The 18,550-nt window shown below is 39.3% G+C and overlaps 1 protein-coding gene across 1 annotated transcript in view; it reads left to right on the top strand.

Moving 5' to 3' along the window:
• Window positions 1-18,550, top strand: part of LOC100624094 (spermatogenesis- and oogenesis-specific basic helix-loop-helix-containing protein 2) — a 106,626-nt gene that overhangs the window by 31,464 nt on the left and 56,612 nt on the right. Inside the window, 2 exon segments of the mRNA XM_021065387.1 lie at window positions 2,469-2,545; window positions 9,977-10,072. Coding sequence (XP_020921046.1) covers window positions 2,469-2,545; window positions 9,977-10,072 — 173 coding nt within the window.

Below are 18,550 nucleotides of genomic sequence, written 5' to 3'. Positions count from 1 at the left end.
CAACTCTATTTTATTAATGCTTCTTTAAAGATAGAACTCCCCAGGTTTAAATCTAGACTTGAGAGAGAATCCCAGCAGCACAGCTCTTAAAGTCTTGTCCCCACCATACTTATTTTTCTTCTCTGCTTTCGGAGTCATCATTCTGAAATATAGATATGGTGGTGTTCCCAGTGTAGCATCTTCAGCGACTTTGCGTTCCAAAGGATTTCAGCAAAGCTGCTCAGTGGTTTCATCTGCTCTATACTCCCCACAACTGCCGGCACCCGTGGCCTATGGAATTTTCTGGGCCAGGGATCAAATCCTAGCCACAGTTGTGACCTATGCAGCCATGCCAGATCCTTAACCTATTGCGCCACAGCAGGAACTCCTCTGCTTTATACTTTTATGCCTGTGCTGTTCCCTCTACCTACAATGTCCTTTCTCTGGTTCTTAACTGACTACCCTTCTGTGTGGCTCCCACTACAGCCTGAATTAGTCGTGTCTTCTGTATGCTTGCAAAGCACCTATGTAAGCCTCTGCCGAGGCAGCACATTATACAGTCTATTTATTTTGCTGTTTCCCCAGTAGCTTGTAAGAACCGTGACTTAGCTTTGTACTCCAGGGCCTGATCTGGCCGTGGCACACAGAAGATGCTCAGTAACGTTTCCTGAGTGAATAAATGAGTGGATTCCGTCTGCTGATCCAACATGCCCACAGTTGCCACTTTCAGGAAATGCTCTAACATACTGCTTCACAAAGCAAAGAATTCATCAGGTGTGAAGTCCAACTGTCATCCCTTTACCTTCAGATGTAGTCACATCTTTATCCACCTTTCCTGTTCCTCCTCCTGCCTTGAAGAAAAAGGATCCCATACTTCTTCCCAAGTCTGTCTGTTGCATCTAAGACTTATTTTGTAATTCCTACCTGTCTTCCACTGGCTGTGCCGTGTCCTGTGTCTGTGACATGCTCATCTCTTCTACAAAAACCACCTTTATTTGGCCTGTTATGCTGCATCTTCATAAAACTGCTACCTTAGTTTTCTTTTCCTCAGCCAAACTTCCTGAAGGAGTGAATACACTCACTGCCTTTGCTGTTTACTCCGGGACCTCTTTCGGCTGCCTTCTGCCCCTGCACTGGGCTCGGCCACAATTTGTTTCTCAATAAACCAAATATAATGACTACAATAAACCAAATTCAAGCCTCCTGGTAATAGGCATCTCTGAGGCATTTCATACTGCTAACTATGCTCACTTTTTAAGACTAACCCCCTCAACACATATGACCATATATTTTTCTAGGTTTTCCATTTATTTATTTATTTTTGTCTTTTCTTGGGCCGCTCCCTTGGCATATGGAGGTTCCCAGGCTAGGGGTCCAATCAGAGCTGTAGCCGCCAGCCTGTACCACAGCCACAGCAACTCGGGATCCGAGCCTCATCTCCGGCCTACACCACAGCTCACAGCAACGCCAGATCCTTAACCCGCTGAGCAAGGCCAGGGATCGAACCTGCAACCTCATGGTTCTTGGTTGGATTCGTTAACCACTGCGCCACAACGGGAACTCCTTCCAATTATTTAAATGGAGGCTCTATCTTTAGCGATTCTCCTATCCCTTAAAAGTTGCTTTTCAAAGTTTATATCAGCAACTCTCTTACTTCTCTAGCTACTCTTAACAAATGGTCTCATTTTCTCCTGGCTGCAGTCGCCATCACTAAGAACATCAGCTTCAGTTTTTCCTGTATTGCAGACTGTATTCACACCACCCACAGAAGTGTCCACTTTTGTATCTTGGAGAAATTTTAAAATAGACATAAATGAAAATATGATCTTGTCTCTTCATTTCAAGACAGCTACAGCTTCTATTGTTTTGTCTACCTTAATGGCAGAGTTTATATATTATTAATATTTAGTATCTATAAAAACTTTTAATCGTCTGTATCACATGAATGATATGATTTTCGTAATTTCTTCTATATTTATGTTAAAAAGCACATGGACTGGAGTTCCCATCATTGCTCAGCAGGTTAAGAACCTAACCATTATCCATGAGGATGTGGATTTGACCCCCGGCCTTGCTCAGTGGGTTAAGGATCCAGCGTTGCCATGAGCCGTGGTATAGGTTACAGACATGGCTTGGATCCCACGTTGCTGTGGCTGTGGCTGTGGCGTAGGCCCAGAGCTGCAGCTCCGATTTGACCCCTAGCCTGGGAACCTCCATATGCCATAGGCACGGCCCTAAAAAGAAGAAAAAAAATCACCATGGACTGTGGGATTGAGATAGAGGGGTTTCCAGCATCTTTAGAAACCTGTTAATACTGGAGAAGTCCGGCATTTCACATTATTCTTCAGCTTCTCTTATATATGCTACAGAAGGGTCTGGTTAGGAAAGAGTTAATTGGGAAGTAACTTATCTCTGAAAGTTAACTTATTTCTTATCTCTGAAGTCAGTCATGAAATAAGAGGGTAAATGCTCAACTTTTTGTATTTCAGGTCTCTGGCTCAAACCAAGTTTCTAAAAGGCAACAGATGGATTAACTGCCTAGGATGAAAGAGAATCTAGTGAAAACGTAAGCCTAACTATAGCTTTCCTTTCTAATTAATTATATGCACATGTGACTGGTACTGACAAAACAGGTGTCCCCTAATTTTGGAAGTTGAACTTCTAGATTTTATAGCAATAATATAAAATAGCAGATGGTAAGAGAACTTAAAGAAGTTTGTACTCTCCATTCATTATTTAAATACATTCTTTAGGTCCCAGGAATATATTTCTTCCTCAAACATGGTAAGATCTTATTTTTTAATGCTAAAATACTATTGTTTCCAAGGAAAGCTTAAAACTCCATCATTAACAACAATATAAATGCAAGCAATATATCAGTCTTGACCTTTTTAATGAGGAAATATGGACACTGAAATAAACATAGATGACAGTGCAGTTTAAATCATGTTTTCCTGTGTAAACAAAAACAACAACAAAAAACATTTAGGATGAATAAAGAACAGGAATAGGAGTTCCTGCTGTGGCACAACAGAAACCATGGCACCTCTGCAGCGCTGGGATGCAGGTTCCATCCCTGAGGTCACAACTGTGGCTCAGATCTGATCTCTGGCCTGGAACTCCATATCCTCAGGGTGGCCAAACACAAAACAAAACAAAACAAAAAAACCCAGAGGAGTCTCATTGTATGGCTGACTTCACTTAGCATGATAGTTTCTAGGTCCATCCATGTTGCAAAAAATGCTGGTATTGTGTTCTTTTTAATGGCTGAGTAATATTCCATTGTGTATATGTACCACCTCTTCTTGATCCACTCCTCTGTCCATGGACATTTAGGTTGTTTCCATGTCTTGGCTATTGCAAATAGTGCTGCAGTGAACACTGGAGTACGTGTGTCTTTGTGAGTTGTGGTTTTCTCTGGGTAGATGCCCAGGAGTGGGATTGCTGGATCAAATGGTAGTTCTCTGTTTAGTTTTCTGAGGAACCTCCATACTGCTTTCCACAGTGGTTGCACCAATTTACAATCCAGTGCTTTCACTGACATGTGGAATCTGAAAAAAGGACAGACGGAACTTCTTTGCAGAACAGATGCTTACTCACAGACATTGAAAAACTTCTGGTCTCCGGAGGAGACAGTTTGGGGGGTGGGGGGATGTGCCTGGGCTGTGGGATGGAAATCCTGTGAAGTCAGATTGTTATGATCATTATACAACTACGGATGCGATAAATTCATTTGAGTAATAAAAAAAAATGGAAAAAAAAAACCAACCCAGAGGAATATTTTATGAGTCTCGGAAGCTATATCTACACATGATTTTTCTTGATCCTCCATTAAGTATAAAAGAATTATTCAGGCAATCTTTGTCTTTTTTTCTTTTTTGGATAGTTGATTTACAATGTTGTAGCCATCTCTAATCCTTGTCTTTTATAACTTTATTTCACGTAGGGGATATATTCATACATAACAGTATAAAAGTTGTAAATGAAGGTATAACTTAGCTATGAATCAGAATCCTTTTCAAATACAGGCACTCAGGGTGCATGCAATATAGCAGGTTTCTTCTGAAAATTCCTGGGACATTTTCTTCAATATTTGGCTAGATGGATAAAAACATATTCTTCCTTGAGTAGTCAAATACTTTAAAATATAATTCATTACAAAGATAATTCATTATCTTTGTATTTTTTTAATCAGTGGAAATAAAATGTAGTGAAAACATGAAAGTAAATTCTGGAGAAGGCCTTCCCTCTGCAACTCTGTTGGAAGGGCCTCGAGATGACTCCCATGTTCAGTGATTCGCCAGAACAACTCACAGGATGCAGATCTATTTGTGCACGCAGCTAAGATTTATTACAGCAGAAGGATGCGCAGCAAAATCTTCAAGGAAAAGGTGTATAAGATGAAGTTCGTTCCATATGACCCTGAAATCCCACTCTTGGGCATCTATCCGGACAAAGCTCTACTCAAAAGAGACACATGTACCTGCATGTTCATTGCAGCACTATTCACAATAGCTAGGACATGGAAACAATCCAAATGTCCATCGACAGATGATTGGATTCAGAAGATGTGGTATATATACACAATGGAATACTACTCAGCCATAAAAAAGGATGACATCATGCCATTTGCAGCAACATGGATGGAACTAGAGAATCTCATCCTGAGTGAAATGAGCCAGAAAGACAAAGACAAATACCATATGATATCACTTATAACTGGAATCTAATATCCAGCACAAATGAACATCTCCTCAGAAAAGAAAATCATGGACTTGGAGAAGAGACTTGTGGTTGCCTGATGGGAGGGGGAGGGAGTGGGAGGGATCGGGAGCTTGGGCTTATCAGACACAACCTAGAATAGATTTATAAGGAGATCCTGCTGAATAGCATTGAGAACTATGTCTAGATACTCATGTTGCAACAGAAGAAAGGGTGGGGGAAAAACTGTAATTGTAATGTATACATGTAAGGATAACCTGACCCCCTTGCTGTACAGTGGGAAAAAAAAAAAAAAAGTTGAAGTTCGGAGGAAACCCGGTACAAGCTTCTAAATGTCCCCCAGTGGAGTCGCATAGGACAATACTTAGTTCCTCCAGCGATGATTTGTGACAATGTGTGAACTTTTCTATTCTAGGGACCCTCATTAGATGCTTAGTACTCAAAGGTTTTTTCCAGTTTAATTGATAAATAATTGATAGACAGGTAAGGCACACAGCATGATGGTTTGATTTGTTTATACTATGAAATGATTTCCATGATCAATTCAGCTAACATCCGTCATCTTAGTTAGATATAATAGAAAGAAATGAGAAAAAAAATGTTCTCCTTGTAATGAGAATTCTTAGTATTTCCTCTTTTTTATTTTTTTTGACTGCCCACAGCATGCAGAAGTTCCCAGGCCGGGGATTGAACCCAAGCCACAGCAGTGACCTGAGCCCCAGTCATGACAATGCCAGATCCTTAACCCATTAGGCCAGTAGAGAACGCTGGGATTTACCCTCTTTAGTAACTCTCCTGTGTATCTACAGCAGCGTTAAGCGTGGTCCTCATGGTGTGCATTGGATCCCTAGTACTTACTTAGCTATAACTAGAAATTGATACCTTTGACCACCTTCCTCCAATTCCCTACCCCCAGACCCTACATTCTTCTTCTTTAAGGAAAGTTTTATGTCAGTGTAGGAAGCCATTTACCACTAAGTTTCCAGTCTTATAAGCAGCTCTTTCTAAGGTAGCAGTCTCAGCCCTGCTGTGTTAAACTCTTTTTGTGATCATCCTAAATATTTATTTTTGATTTGTATATTTATCTTCTAGTTCACATTTCTTCACCTCTCTTGTTAAGATTTATTTAAATACTGGAGGGAGAAATATTTTGAAATAAAAAAAGCTTCTTTATTCTAATCCTATATTAACACACATACACATAAATATTATTAGACTGTAGGTCTCCGAGGGCAGTTTGGTTTTTCCTTGAACACAGACATAGGTCGGAGCTCTCAAGAGGAGCCCCTGAGGTGGAAAAGAGCACGCAGGCAGTTTACCCATGAGCACTCGGACTCAGTGCCGCTAGAGGGAAGGGAAGGCAGCAGCTGGGGCAGAGGGAGGAGGACCACAGTGCAGCTGCCGTCACACAGGCCAAGCCGGTTCAGCAGTGAACCACGTGTGGTTGGTTCATCGCTTTTCCTCTGATGAAGTGACCAGGCCCTTACATCCGAGGGTCTGGGCCCTGGTCAGATGATTTCTATTAGCACTTTTTAGTATTTTCTAGGAGAATATATATACTTTGTACTCATTTTAATAACTTTATTAAAGGAGAAGTTCAAAAGATGTATACGTATTAGGTAGACTAAGGAAATTCTCAAGTCAAAATAACACTGTAAACACAGTACAGTATTTTTTTAAAAAAATAGTTAAGAACAAAGGTGGTAAATGGAAATTGACACTGCCTTAGAAGCAGATAAACTTGAATCTATTTTGCTTCTGCCACTTATTATTGAACATGACTTCATATAAGTAACTTTTTCAGGCTTACCTATAAAAATGATGATGAAACCCAAACTGAATGGTTAGTAGGAGAATTAAAGATTGTTGAAAAATCAATAATTGTTAGCGCCTCTTCTTCAGTGTATGGTACTTTGTTGACTATAAGGAATCAGCAAAGTAATAAAGGTGATTTTTAGGAAGAGAGTAGGACACATGACAATAATTAGAAACAGCAAGTGGCACATCCACAGCAGTGATATGTGACATAATCTTGCAATACTTAGGACTGTAAAATGGTTTCTAAACTTTGCTGACCATAAGTTAGACCCTGTTGTGGCCCAGTATACCCACATACATATTAAAGTACAACTGAATTATGAAGCAGTATTTACCCTTACTGTGCGTATGCGTGCTGGTGTTTCCTGTTCTGCTTCGTTTTTATACTGATGTAATTCACTGAATCAGTCCACTGAGTTGAGTTGCCTTCTTCATCTCGAAAAGCATTACTCTAAAAGATGTCTAGGAGATTAAACGTGTTCTTAGAGTGATGCATTTCACTTTGATGATTGGTAAGTTGGATCTTATAGCAATAGTTCACATTTAGGAACTATTAAATATGATATAATTGAATTTTTATGGTTAATTCCATATTATACTAGAAGATGAAATTTATACTAAAACATGATTTGAATTTTAAAAACTTAACATAGGAAATAGTTTATTCCAAAAGTACATTTTTAAATTATAATAATGATATATAATTCACATTAAAAATTTACCCTTTTGAAGTGTGCAACTTGTTGATTTTTAGTGTATTCACAAGGCTGTGCAATTACTACTATATAGTTCCAGAACATTTTTATTGCACCAAAAAGTAAAAGCCCTGCACCCATCAGCAGTAACTCTCCATCCCTCTCTCCCCCCAGCCCCTGGCAATCACTAATCTACCTTCTGTCTCTGTGGATTTATCTATTCTTGTTATTTCATATAAATGGAAGCAAATGATATGTGGTCTTATGTGTCTGACTTTGTCACTCAGCGTAATGTTTTCAAGGCTCATCCTTGTAGGGGGTGTGTATTAGTACTTTATTCTTTTTTTGAGGGGCTGAATAAAAATTTCAGTTTTGGATATACCACATTTCATTTATCCATTTATCAGTTGATGGACCTTTGAGTCATTTGCATGTTTTGACTACTATGAATAATGCTGCCATGAACATTCGTGCACAAGTTTTTGTGCATGTGTGTTTTCAGTTCTATTGGGTACATGGTAGGGAATGGAATTGTTGGTCGATTGGTAACTGTTTATCTTTTTAAGGAACTGCTAAACTTTTTACCTAAGTGGCTGTACCATTTTATATTCCCAGTAGGAATGTGTGAGGGTTCCAGTTTCTCCACATACTTGTCAATGTTATTGTTCGGGTGTTTTTTATCCATCCTAGTGGATGTGAAGTGGTATCTCATTGTAGTTTTGATTTGCACTTCCCTAAGGACTAATGATGTTGAGCTTCTTTTCATGTATTTGCTGGCCATTTGTATATCATTTTCAGCGAAATATCTATTCAAGTCCTTTGCCCATTTTTAACTATTTTGTTTGTCTAATTTTTGTTGTGTTTATATATTCTGGTTACCAGACCTTATCAGATATATGATTTGCAAATATTTCTCCCATTTTTTCTTTCTTGATTATATTCTTTGAAGCATAAAAGTTTGATTTTGATGAACTCCAGTAGATCTTGGCTTCCTAGAATTTTTTTTCTCCTCAGTTACTTGTAATTTGGGTATCAGATCTAAGTAATCATTGACTAATCCAAGAACACAAGGATTTACACATGCTTCCTTCTAAGAGTTTTATAATTTTAGTTCCTTTTTGATCCATTGTAAGTTAATTTTTGTATATGGTATAAGTGTCCAGTTTCAGTCTTTTGCACGTGTTTATTCAGTTGTCCTAGCGCCATTTGCTGAAGAGACTGTTCTTCCTCAGTTGAATTACCTTGGCACCCTTTTAAAAATTAACTGTAAACATATGAGCTTATTTCTAGACTCTCACTTCTATTCCTTTGATCTATAAGTCGGTCCTTATACCAGTACCATGCTGTCTTGGTGACTATAGCTCTTCAGAAAGTTTTGAAATCAGTAAGTGTGAGAGTCCTTCAACTTTATTCTTCTTTTTTACAAGATTGTTTTGGTTTTTCACAGTTCTTTTATTTTCCCTATGAACCTCAGGACTAATTTGTCCAGTTTCTTCACAGGAATACCACAGAGCTGGGGAAAGCAGGGTAGGGCAAGTTAAAAGGCTGCAGAGCTCATTGTTCTTGCTGAGTTTCAGCTGTGTGTGTGTGTGTGTGTGTGTGTGTGTGTGTGTGTGTGTGTGTGTGTGATTAAATTTTCAGGATTGCTGCAAGCCTTTGGTTAATTTCTATATTTTTGAAAAAGTTGCTTCTGACCATTTTTGCCAATTTTCTCATTGCTTTTATGGAGGAAATAATTGTTGGAGCCCCTCTTCTGTCATTTTTGCTGACATCACTCCCTGAGTAAAATATTTTTTAAAGCTTCTTGCAAAGAATTGAAGCTGGCTCTTACTATATCAAGTGAGCACATGGGGAAGTTGGTTTTATAAAGATTTATAAGTCAATGAGGGAAAGAATATCCCATGGTAATGCAAGAACAGGAATTCCAATGGAACTGGACTGACAGATATTAGAATTAGAACTCAGGGAAGCTTTAAAGACCTCAGCAGATGTTCACACATCACCGCTTTAGTGGTTTGCCATGTAAAGTGGTCATTAAAGGCACAGACTTTGAACTCATACTTCCTGTATTCAATTCCAGATATACTTTAACTTTATCACCTTGTTTCTTTTCTTCTAACAGAGCTAATGATTTATCCACATGATAGGTATTTTATGAAGTCGATATTAGTAAATAAATAAAATTTAGAGTAGTCCCTGACATAGACGATGCACTATAAAAATGTTGCTGCTGTCGTTTGTAGAATAATGGACCACTGGTTTATTCTCCACTTCATTTTCTTCTCATTACCAACTGCCATCTTCACTTTCTATACCACTTTTCTATCACAGATTTTGGTATATCATAGTTTCAATTTTACTGTAATTTTTAACTTGATCCTTCTTTCCATCTTGTCCCTGCTCTTGTCCTCATGGCCTCTCTCCATGTATTTTCTTAGCTTTAATTCACATTTCCACAGGCAATATCAGAATGGCCCATCTCATTGCTCTTTGGACAAAACTTTCTACATTAGACCACCTCACAGGCTGCTTCCAGGCCTTTGGAATATCTGTCCTTGAGCTAGCTGCCTCTCTAGCTTGAGGAGATGATGTGGTATAACATTATATGGTAAGCAAAAAAAATTACATAAAGAGATTCCTTGTGAAGGACTGAGGGCTGGGGGAACTAGGTGAAATAAACAGCTCTTCCCACATAACACACAATGCTTTTGTTGTACACGATAGTGACAGAACAATCATGACTGAAACTTATTTTATTTCAGAGGAAGATGTAATTCACTTAATCAGAAGACAATGAATGCCATGAGAGGACCAGTAAAAAAGCTTTCAAGATCAAACCATCTTCCAAGACGCAACCTGTGATTCTAGAAGAGGATTGCTTACTATTTCTTCCGCTTTTTCATCTGTGATATTTAACTTGTGACGTTAATGTTCCACACACTTTCCAGGGAATGAAATAGATAAGATAGAGCTATCAAACCTCTCTTTAGCTCTTCTAGAAGTTTGTTCCTTTGTCTGTATGAAAGTGATTTTAAAAGCACGCTTACAATTTAAAAAATATCCCAGATATTTTTACACTTCATTACACTTGCTTTTAATAATATACCCATTATCTGCTCTGATAGTAACAGTGCTAGAGTGCATTGGAACTCACTGCTATTTTAGGATATGTCATGTTCGGCTTTTTAAAACACAAAGTTTAAACAAAGCTGCAAATCAGATGCATTTTAAGCTCTTTTGAACTATCACGGTGTTGTGGAAACAGCCTTCAATCAGGAATCAGCTTGGGTGTAGTTCTCACACTGCTTTCAACTTAAGAGACTTGGGGCAAGTTCTTTCACCTCATCTTCATTTCCCACATCTGTAAAATGACTGAGGCAAACCACACAATTTCTAAGACTTCTTACCATTCTAGAAATCCAATACTTATTCAACTACAAGGTCCTGCCACTCAGCACTTGGTAATGTTAGTCATTTTATGATGTTTATTAATTTGTAGTTATGGCCTAATTCTTTGGACCAAACTTTGCCAAGGGTTCACAAGTCAAGAGTGGAGCTAGAAGGAGGGTAAGAGACATGTTCTTTTAAGGCATAAACATTTTTATCGAGTCCTCCTCTTTATGTTTAGATTGTTTTATAATTGTCAGCTAGGTTTGGAAGATGCATGTGATTTATTATCCCAACTTAATAAGTGAAATTATTGGACTTTAATTTTATAGAAATCACTCAGAGGTAAGTATAGTTTCCGGCTTATGGTGTTCTCACCTTATATCTGGCACTAAAACCTAAATTCTATTCAGAATGATCAGTAGTGAATGTCAAATGCATTTCTGTAGGTACTTAGGGATATTTACTTTCTTTTTCTTTCTTTCTTTTTCTTTTTAAATTCTCTTTAGGGTCCCCTTTGCGGCATATAGACGTTCCCTCGCTAGAGGTCGAATTGGAGCTGCAGCTGCTGGCCGACACCACAGCAATGCCAGATCAAGTTGCATCCACGACCTACACTGCAGCTTGTGTCAACACTGGATCCTTAACCCACTGAGTGAGCCCAGGGAGCAGACCCACATTCTCGTGGATACTAATCGGGTTCTTAACCCAGTATAAGCCACAATGGGAACTCCAGATATTCACTTTCTTTTTTTAAGAATTCATACATTTCACATAGACAAATGATTTTTAGTGTGATTTTAAATTTTAATGTGACATCTTTAAAAAGTAATGCAGAGAAATATAAAGTAACTTCCTATAAATTATTCCAAATGGGAACTGTTTGGAATTCTTTTTCCCTGTTTAAGTTAATTATAGATATGAGGTGTCATGACTCATGTTATTAAATAATTACTAGATACTACTTATTTAGTTGTTTACTTCTTTATACCCTATTTCCCTTTAAAGAGGGTTGTATTATCTTTTACTAAATATAGAGCTATAAAAACAATACCAAGAAGATAAAAGATAAAAATAAAAGTAAAGGAGTTCCCCTCATGGCACAGCAGAAATGAATCCAACTAGAAAACGAGGTTGTGGGTTCGATCCCTGGCTTTGTTCAGTGGGTTAAGGATCTGGCATTGCCATGAGCTGTGGTGTAGGTTGCAGACATGGCTGGGATCCTGCCTTGCTGTGGCTATGGTGTAGGCCGGCAGCTTTAGCTCCGATTGGACCCCTAACCTGGGAACCTCCATATGCCGTAGGTGTGGCCCTCAAAAGCAAATAAATAAAAATAAAAAATAAAAGTTAAAGTTTTGCAAGATTCCCAACTAAGAAAAGCTCCACCTTTAAGCTTTCTAGTAATCAGCACAAGGAATGAGTTATACAGCCTTTTTTTTTTTTTTTTTTTTTGTAGAGGGAATATACAAGTAGAGAAAAAGTTGTATCAAATTCTAAGCTCTGAAGGCAATTTTTCATGGAAAGTTTTATAAGAAGTTGCAGTTATGTATTGAAATAGCTAGTGCTAAAGTGATAGTTTGGGGTCTTTGTTTAATATTTAAATATGTATTAATATCAGTATTTGGATTTGGATTGTTTTGAAGAGTTCAGAATTCATAAAGCAGAAAATCAGTGAATATTTAATATATTTAAATTTTTTAATGTCCAAATATATTATAAAATATAAAAAGTACCATTTATAAAAACATGTTGCTATAATCAAAAAAGACAGATATTGGCGTTCCCATCCTGCCTCAGTGGAAGCGAATCTGACTAGGAACCATGAGGTTGTGGGTTCTATCCCTGGCCTCACTCAGTGGGTTAAGGATCCAGTATTGCCATGAGCTGTGGTGTAGGTTGCAGACGTGGCTCAGATCCAGCGTTGCTGTGGTTGTGGTGTATGTAGGCTGGCACCTGTAGCTCCAATTGGACCCCTAGCCTGTCAACCTCCATATGCCACAGGTGCGGCCCTAAAAAGCAAAAAAAAAAAAAAAAGACAGATATTAATGAGTAATAATGCAGATGTGGGTGTTTCCATCGTGGCTCAGTGGTTAGCGCATCCGACTAGGAACCATGAGGTTGCAGGTTCGATCCCTGGCCTTGCTCAGTGGGTTAAGGATCCAGCGTTGCCGTGAGCTGTGGTGTAGGTCACAGACGCAGCTCGGATCCCATGTTGCTGTGGCTCTGGCATAGGCTGGTGGCTGCAGCTCCAATTAGACTCCTAGCCTGGGAAAATCCATATGCCATGGGAGTGGCTCAAGAAATGGCAAAAAGACAAAAAAAAAAATTTAAAAATAAAAAATAATGCAGATGTGGAGAAATTAGAACCCTCCTACACTGCTGGTGGGGTGTAACACAGTACCACACGGGAGTTCCCTGGTGGCCTAGTAGTTAAGGATTCACTGTTGTCACTGCTGTGCCTCAGTTTTGATCCCAGGCCCAGGAACTTCCACAGGTCATGGGCACACCCAAAACCCAAAAATGAAACAAAAGAACCCAACCCCCTGCCCTTCCCCCAGCACCACCACTCGGAAAATAGTCTGTCCATTGCTCAAAAGGTTAAACGTCGAGTTACCATGTGACCTAGCAATTCCACTCCTAGGTGCGCATAAAAATATGTACACAAATGTTTACAGCACTATTATTCATAATAGCTAAAATGTGGAACCAACCCAGATATCCATCAACTGATGAATGGATAAACAAATTGTAGTATATACAAACAACGGAATATTACTCAACAGTAAAAAGAGATAAAGTACTGACATAGGCTACAACATGGATGGACCTTGAAAACATTATCCTGAGTGACACAAGCCGTTCACGAGTGATCACATACTGTATAATTCCATTTATATGAAATGTCCAGCATAAGCAAATCCATATAGACAGAAAGCAGATTAACAGTAGTTGCTGAAGGCTGGCAGGGCTGCCTGAAAGGTGGGTATGGAGAAGGACTGCTAATGTGTCTACAGCCACCTGCGAAGTTAAAGGAGATAGTAGTACACAGAAGACTGCCTCATTTCGGTCACCAACTGCAAATTCAGGGGGTTGCCATAACCACCTACACATTCAGTAATCTAGAAGTGTTCATAGAACTCTTTAAGCTGTTACTCTTGTAGTTACTGTTTATTACACAGAAAAGAGAGAGTTTAAAATCAGCTGAGAGGAGACACGCATAGGGCAGACTCCAGGAGGGCTCCGAACACGGATCTTCCAATCGTCCCCGTCTCATTAGGTCTTGGCCAGTTATAGCTCTTCCAGCCATGATATGTGACAACATGCATGGCGTGTTGTTAACTAGGGAAACTCGCTTGATCCTAGGTGTTCAGAGTTTTTATTGGGGTTCACATAACTCCCCATCACACACTCCCTACAAGGCTGATGCTTAGTCTCCACATGACAGAGCTGATATCACATGACCAAAAACCCCTATCATAAATCACATTGTTGGGAGTTCCTGCTGTGGGATAGTGGGATTAAGAATCCAGTTGCAGCACCTCTGGCTGCTATGGAGGCATGGGTTTGATCCCCGGTCCAGTGCAGTGAGTTAAAGGATCCGTCCTGGCCACAGCGGTGGTGTAGGTTGTGGCTGCAGCTTAGATTCAGTTCCTGGCCCAGGAACTTCCATGTGCCAAGGGTGTGATTATTAAAAAAAAAAAAAAAAAAAAAAAAAAATCGCATTGTTAGACTACCTGGTGGTCAAAACCACCAGGCAAATAAAGACGCTCGTATCAGGCAAACTGTTTTAAGGACCCGGAGATCACCTCCCAGCAGCCAAGAGCAAAAGTCAGGCAGACCTCTCTTTGGTAAGGTTAATTCTTCACTACACATCCATCCAGTGAAATACCTATCGTCTGGATTTTGTAAGGACATAATCAACTGATCTGTGTGAAAATGCTTGTAAACTCTTAAGTCTAATCCAATGTGAGGTACTACTGCTTTCGCTTTTTTGATTAACTTTGACCCCACTATTCTAATAAACCACAATAACTTGCCTTTTGGAGTCTATCCATTTTAATTTATACTCACATGTTTGTCATTTCTGACATTCTTTCGTCCTTTAAGTGGATCCAAGTTTTCATCTGGCACTATTTTCTTTCCACTTGAAGAACTGCCTTAAAATCATTCGAAGTGCAAGTATGCTGGCAATGAATTTCCTGTACTTTTGTTTGTCTGGAAGTCTTTATTTCACCTTCATTTTTGACACATATTTTCTCTGGCGTATTCAGTTTAATGGCCAGCTCCACTGGGAAGAAGAGTGGGCCCAAATGATGATTCCAGGCTTCAGAGGAGAGGGAGAGGAAGAATCCTTCTGGAACAGGAGGTAACATGCTAGGTTGTCACTTTTAGTTTTTCAGTACATTAAAGATCCCATTCCTGTGTCTCATGGCATCCAGTTTCTGATGAGAAGTGTGCAGTTTTCTTTGTTTCTTTGTACATAATGTGGCTTTTATAAGTGGCTGGTTTTAAGATTTTCTATTACTAGTTTTCAGGAATTGTTTATAACATTTTAAACAAATAATGAGCCCTAGTGTGATTTTGTGTTTATCCTCGTCATGCACTTCTTGGATGTCTGGATTTTAAATTTTCATCAAGTTTGGAAAAATGTTGGTCATTTTTTTTCAAGTTCCTTTTCTATCCCTTTCTCTCTTTTCAAGACTTTAATTGCAACCTGAGGTAGACCACTTGATGTCATTCCACTCGGTCCTTTACTTTTTTTAAAAAAATAAATTTTATTGGAGTATAGTTGACTTAGGAAATGGTGTTAGTTTCAGGTGAACAGCAAAGTAAATCAGTTATACAGATGCATTTATCTGTTCCTTTTGATTCTTTTTATATCTATTTCTTTTATGTTTTCCTTTAAATTATTGGATATATATTATGGTAGCTATTTTAACATGCTTTTTTGCTAATTCCTTTATCTGTAATTTCTTGGTCTGTTTCTAGTGATTGGTTTATTTTTTCCTGGTTGGGGTCTCATTTCCTGCTTTTTGTTTATTAATTTTTTATTCAATACTAGACATTGGTGATTTTATGTTGTTGGTTACAGATTTTCACTGGGCTTTGTTCTTATAGGCAGTTAAGTTACTCACAGTTCAGTCTTTTCGGGCCTTTGTTAGGGTAGGTCTAGAGGGAGTTTAGCCCTGTTACTAAGGCATAGCTGTTGGGGTCTTCGTTACATGTTTTGTGATCAACTGGATACCCACCTCTCGCTGGTTGGAGCTCAGATGCCTCTTAGCCCTGTGTGAGCACCCTGCCCCACCGTGTAGGCTTTCTCTCTGAACTTAGGCATCTTAGTGTCCATCCAAGACTCCAGAGGCCCCCACGTGGAGTTGAGATTCGTATACTTCTTCCTCTGCCCTGCGACATCTTTTGTCTCCCTGAACTCTGTCTCTGTCTCCTCCACTGTTTAAAACTACTTTGCTTTCCTGGGGTCCCCTCCCTGCCCTGAGGCCTGGAATGTACCTCAAGACAGAAATGTGAGAAAGAGCAGGGCTCACTTTATTTCTCTTATGGATCACATTCTCACGGTGCATGTTTCTCAATGTCTGCAAACAAGTGTTTTGTATATTTTTGTCCAATTTTCTGTTTCTTCAGGCAAGAGGGTATATCTCACCCTGATACTCTATGAAGGCCAAGAGCAAAGGGTCCATCCATTTAAATTTAAAGCATCAAAACAGCAAACAAAATGTTTTTAAATTCAATATAAAAATTGATTTTACTTTGAGTCTGTAACATTTTCTTTATATGACCCAAATATATTTTTCTCAACTTAATTGCTCAGATTTGCATGAACAAAATGAATGGACACAGCTTTGTCTTGTTTTCCTTGGTGGGGCTGGTAAGTATATTTTGGCAAGAAAGGAGCAAAAGGATATTTGGTGAACAAATTTGATGGACTGTGGCAGACTTCTTTATGCCTACCAGACTCTTTTTTTTATGAGATGCAAACCTAGGCTACAGTTTCCATGTGTGATATATTTTAACAGTGCATGGTGCACACACTACTTTGTTGGGTGGTATCTATGTGTGAAACACTGGTTAGTAGTGTGTGGGATGTATGCTATGGCGTTTAGAGGTTTATTTGTGAAACACCATGCAGCTAGGTGTGGGCCTGTGCCTGACCTCAGGTCAATACAATACAGGCAGACATGATGTATGGCATTTCTGTGACTGGCCCATAAACATCTCCCAGGTGATCCTTCTTGGGTCTCCTCTTTTTCAGTCTCAGTTGATGAGTGGAGGGTCTAGAAGTAATTGCCAGTGCCCCAGGGGAGAGAAGAGCCACAAGATGGAAGGAACTTAGGTATCTGAATCATTGCATATATAGCAGACCCATTTCTCTTCCCTTGCTAGCCCTCATTTGATTGTGGTGTATGTGAAAAGTAAGTTTTTTATGAGTGGGTGTGTGTTAAATTACTGACATTTGTGTTTTATTTGTTGAAGCAGCCTATGCTCACTCTATAGTATCAAATAATATTTTTAGTAAGGCTTACAAATCTTTGGATATTGTGTTCAGTAGATAATGCTATCCTTCTTTGAAACTACGGAGAGAGAAATTCAGCTGTTCGTTGACAGTGATGGCCCCTGGCCTGCCTGCCTCATTGAGTCAGAATCTAGAATTTCAATTGATATTTTTAAAGTGCTTCTAACTCAGTGTATTTTCTGGTCTGCTGAACATAACCAGAATATATTCATTATATATATAACGAAACAGAACCTCTTGATTTTTCATCAGTGTGTTTCTAGGATACTACTCTTTAAAGCCTTGTGCGAATGCTGTATAGTCTGAGCCAAATACAGGCTGGGCCCAAACAACCATGGTACCAATCTGTGTCTGAGAGGGGAGGATCCCCGTAATCACTTACCCGGAAAAGGAAGACCGCACAGCACCGCTGGTCCACAGTGTTTATGGAGTCCCATTGGGCAGACCTGGTGGAAGCCCTCTTTCCTGGGAATGGGGTGGGTCAAGCTCTGATTCTGCTTCCTGGTGGGAAGGTTCTTGTTTATTTTTCTCAACGGTTTCTAATTCTACTCCCTGGGAGTTTCTTTCGTTTCAGTCTTCTTGCTCATATTCGAAGTGGGCATTGAAGGTTAGGCCCTCCTTTGGGGATGCACAGCTTTTATAACTCATTTTCTGTTTGAACAAACTTGGGTTCCCACAGGTGATGGCTTCATAGTTCAAACCATCGATAGCATTTTGGACCAAGTTTATGGTTTCTTGGATAATGTAACTCCATCAAAGTGGTAGTCAATTCCATGTATAATAATGATAATTTTAGAGTGTCATTTATTTCTTTGGCCTGTATCTGTTTCTACCTAATGGCAGCTACCTTGCAGCTATCTGCAATAATAGGTTAGGGTATAAAGTTAATACTCATAATCTGATCTTTGCCACAAGGCTGTCTTAGTGGGTCTCTTCTTGCTCAGTATCCTTCTTGGTCTTATCTCTTGCTTTTTGGGCCTAGAAGCAGTTGGCCTTTCCAACCCTTTCATGCCCACCGATGCCCCAAATTTCTTGATTCTCCCTTAGACTCACTCTCCGTATTCCTTTTTCCTTGCAAACTGGCTGATTATATCCCAAGCTCATTTTCTTCTTCTGCCTTGTCTAAGGCAGCCAGTAACATTAAGCTGACATTATTATTATTATGGGTTTTTTGGGGGGCATCTTTTCTTTGTCCCACAGCTTTGGTGAGCTCTTGGTCTGCTATGGCATAATAGGAATCTCCAGGCTTCCACCTTCACACCTGTGTCCCTGCCTCCCACTGCTCCCACTGCAGACCTACTATGTTAACACCATGCCACTTGTTTTAGTATTTTGTTAATTCAGCACCTAACTCAGGTTACCAACATCTGCATCATGACTATTAGAAACAACTCCAGGAATTCCCATTGTGGCTCAGCAG

Source organism: Sus scrofa, chromosome 11 (genome assembly GCF_000003025.6).
Source record: "Sus scrofa isolate TJ Tabasco breed Duroc chromosome 11, Sscrofa11.1, whole genome shotgun sequence".
NCBI classification, from domain to species: Eukaryota; Metazoa; Chordata; class Mammalia; order Artiodactyla; family Suidae; genus Sus; species Sus scrofa.
The sequence above is the reverse complement of the archived record's forward strand: the minus strand, read 5'-3'. Positions and strand labels throughout refer to the sequence as shown.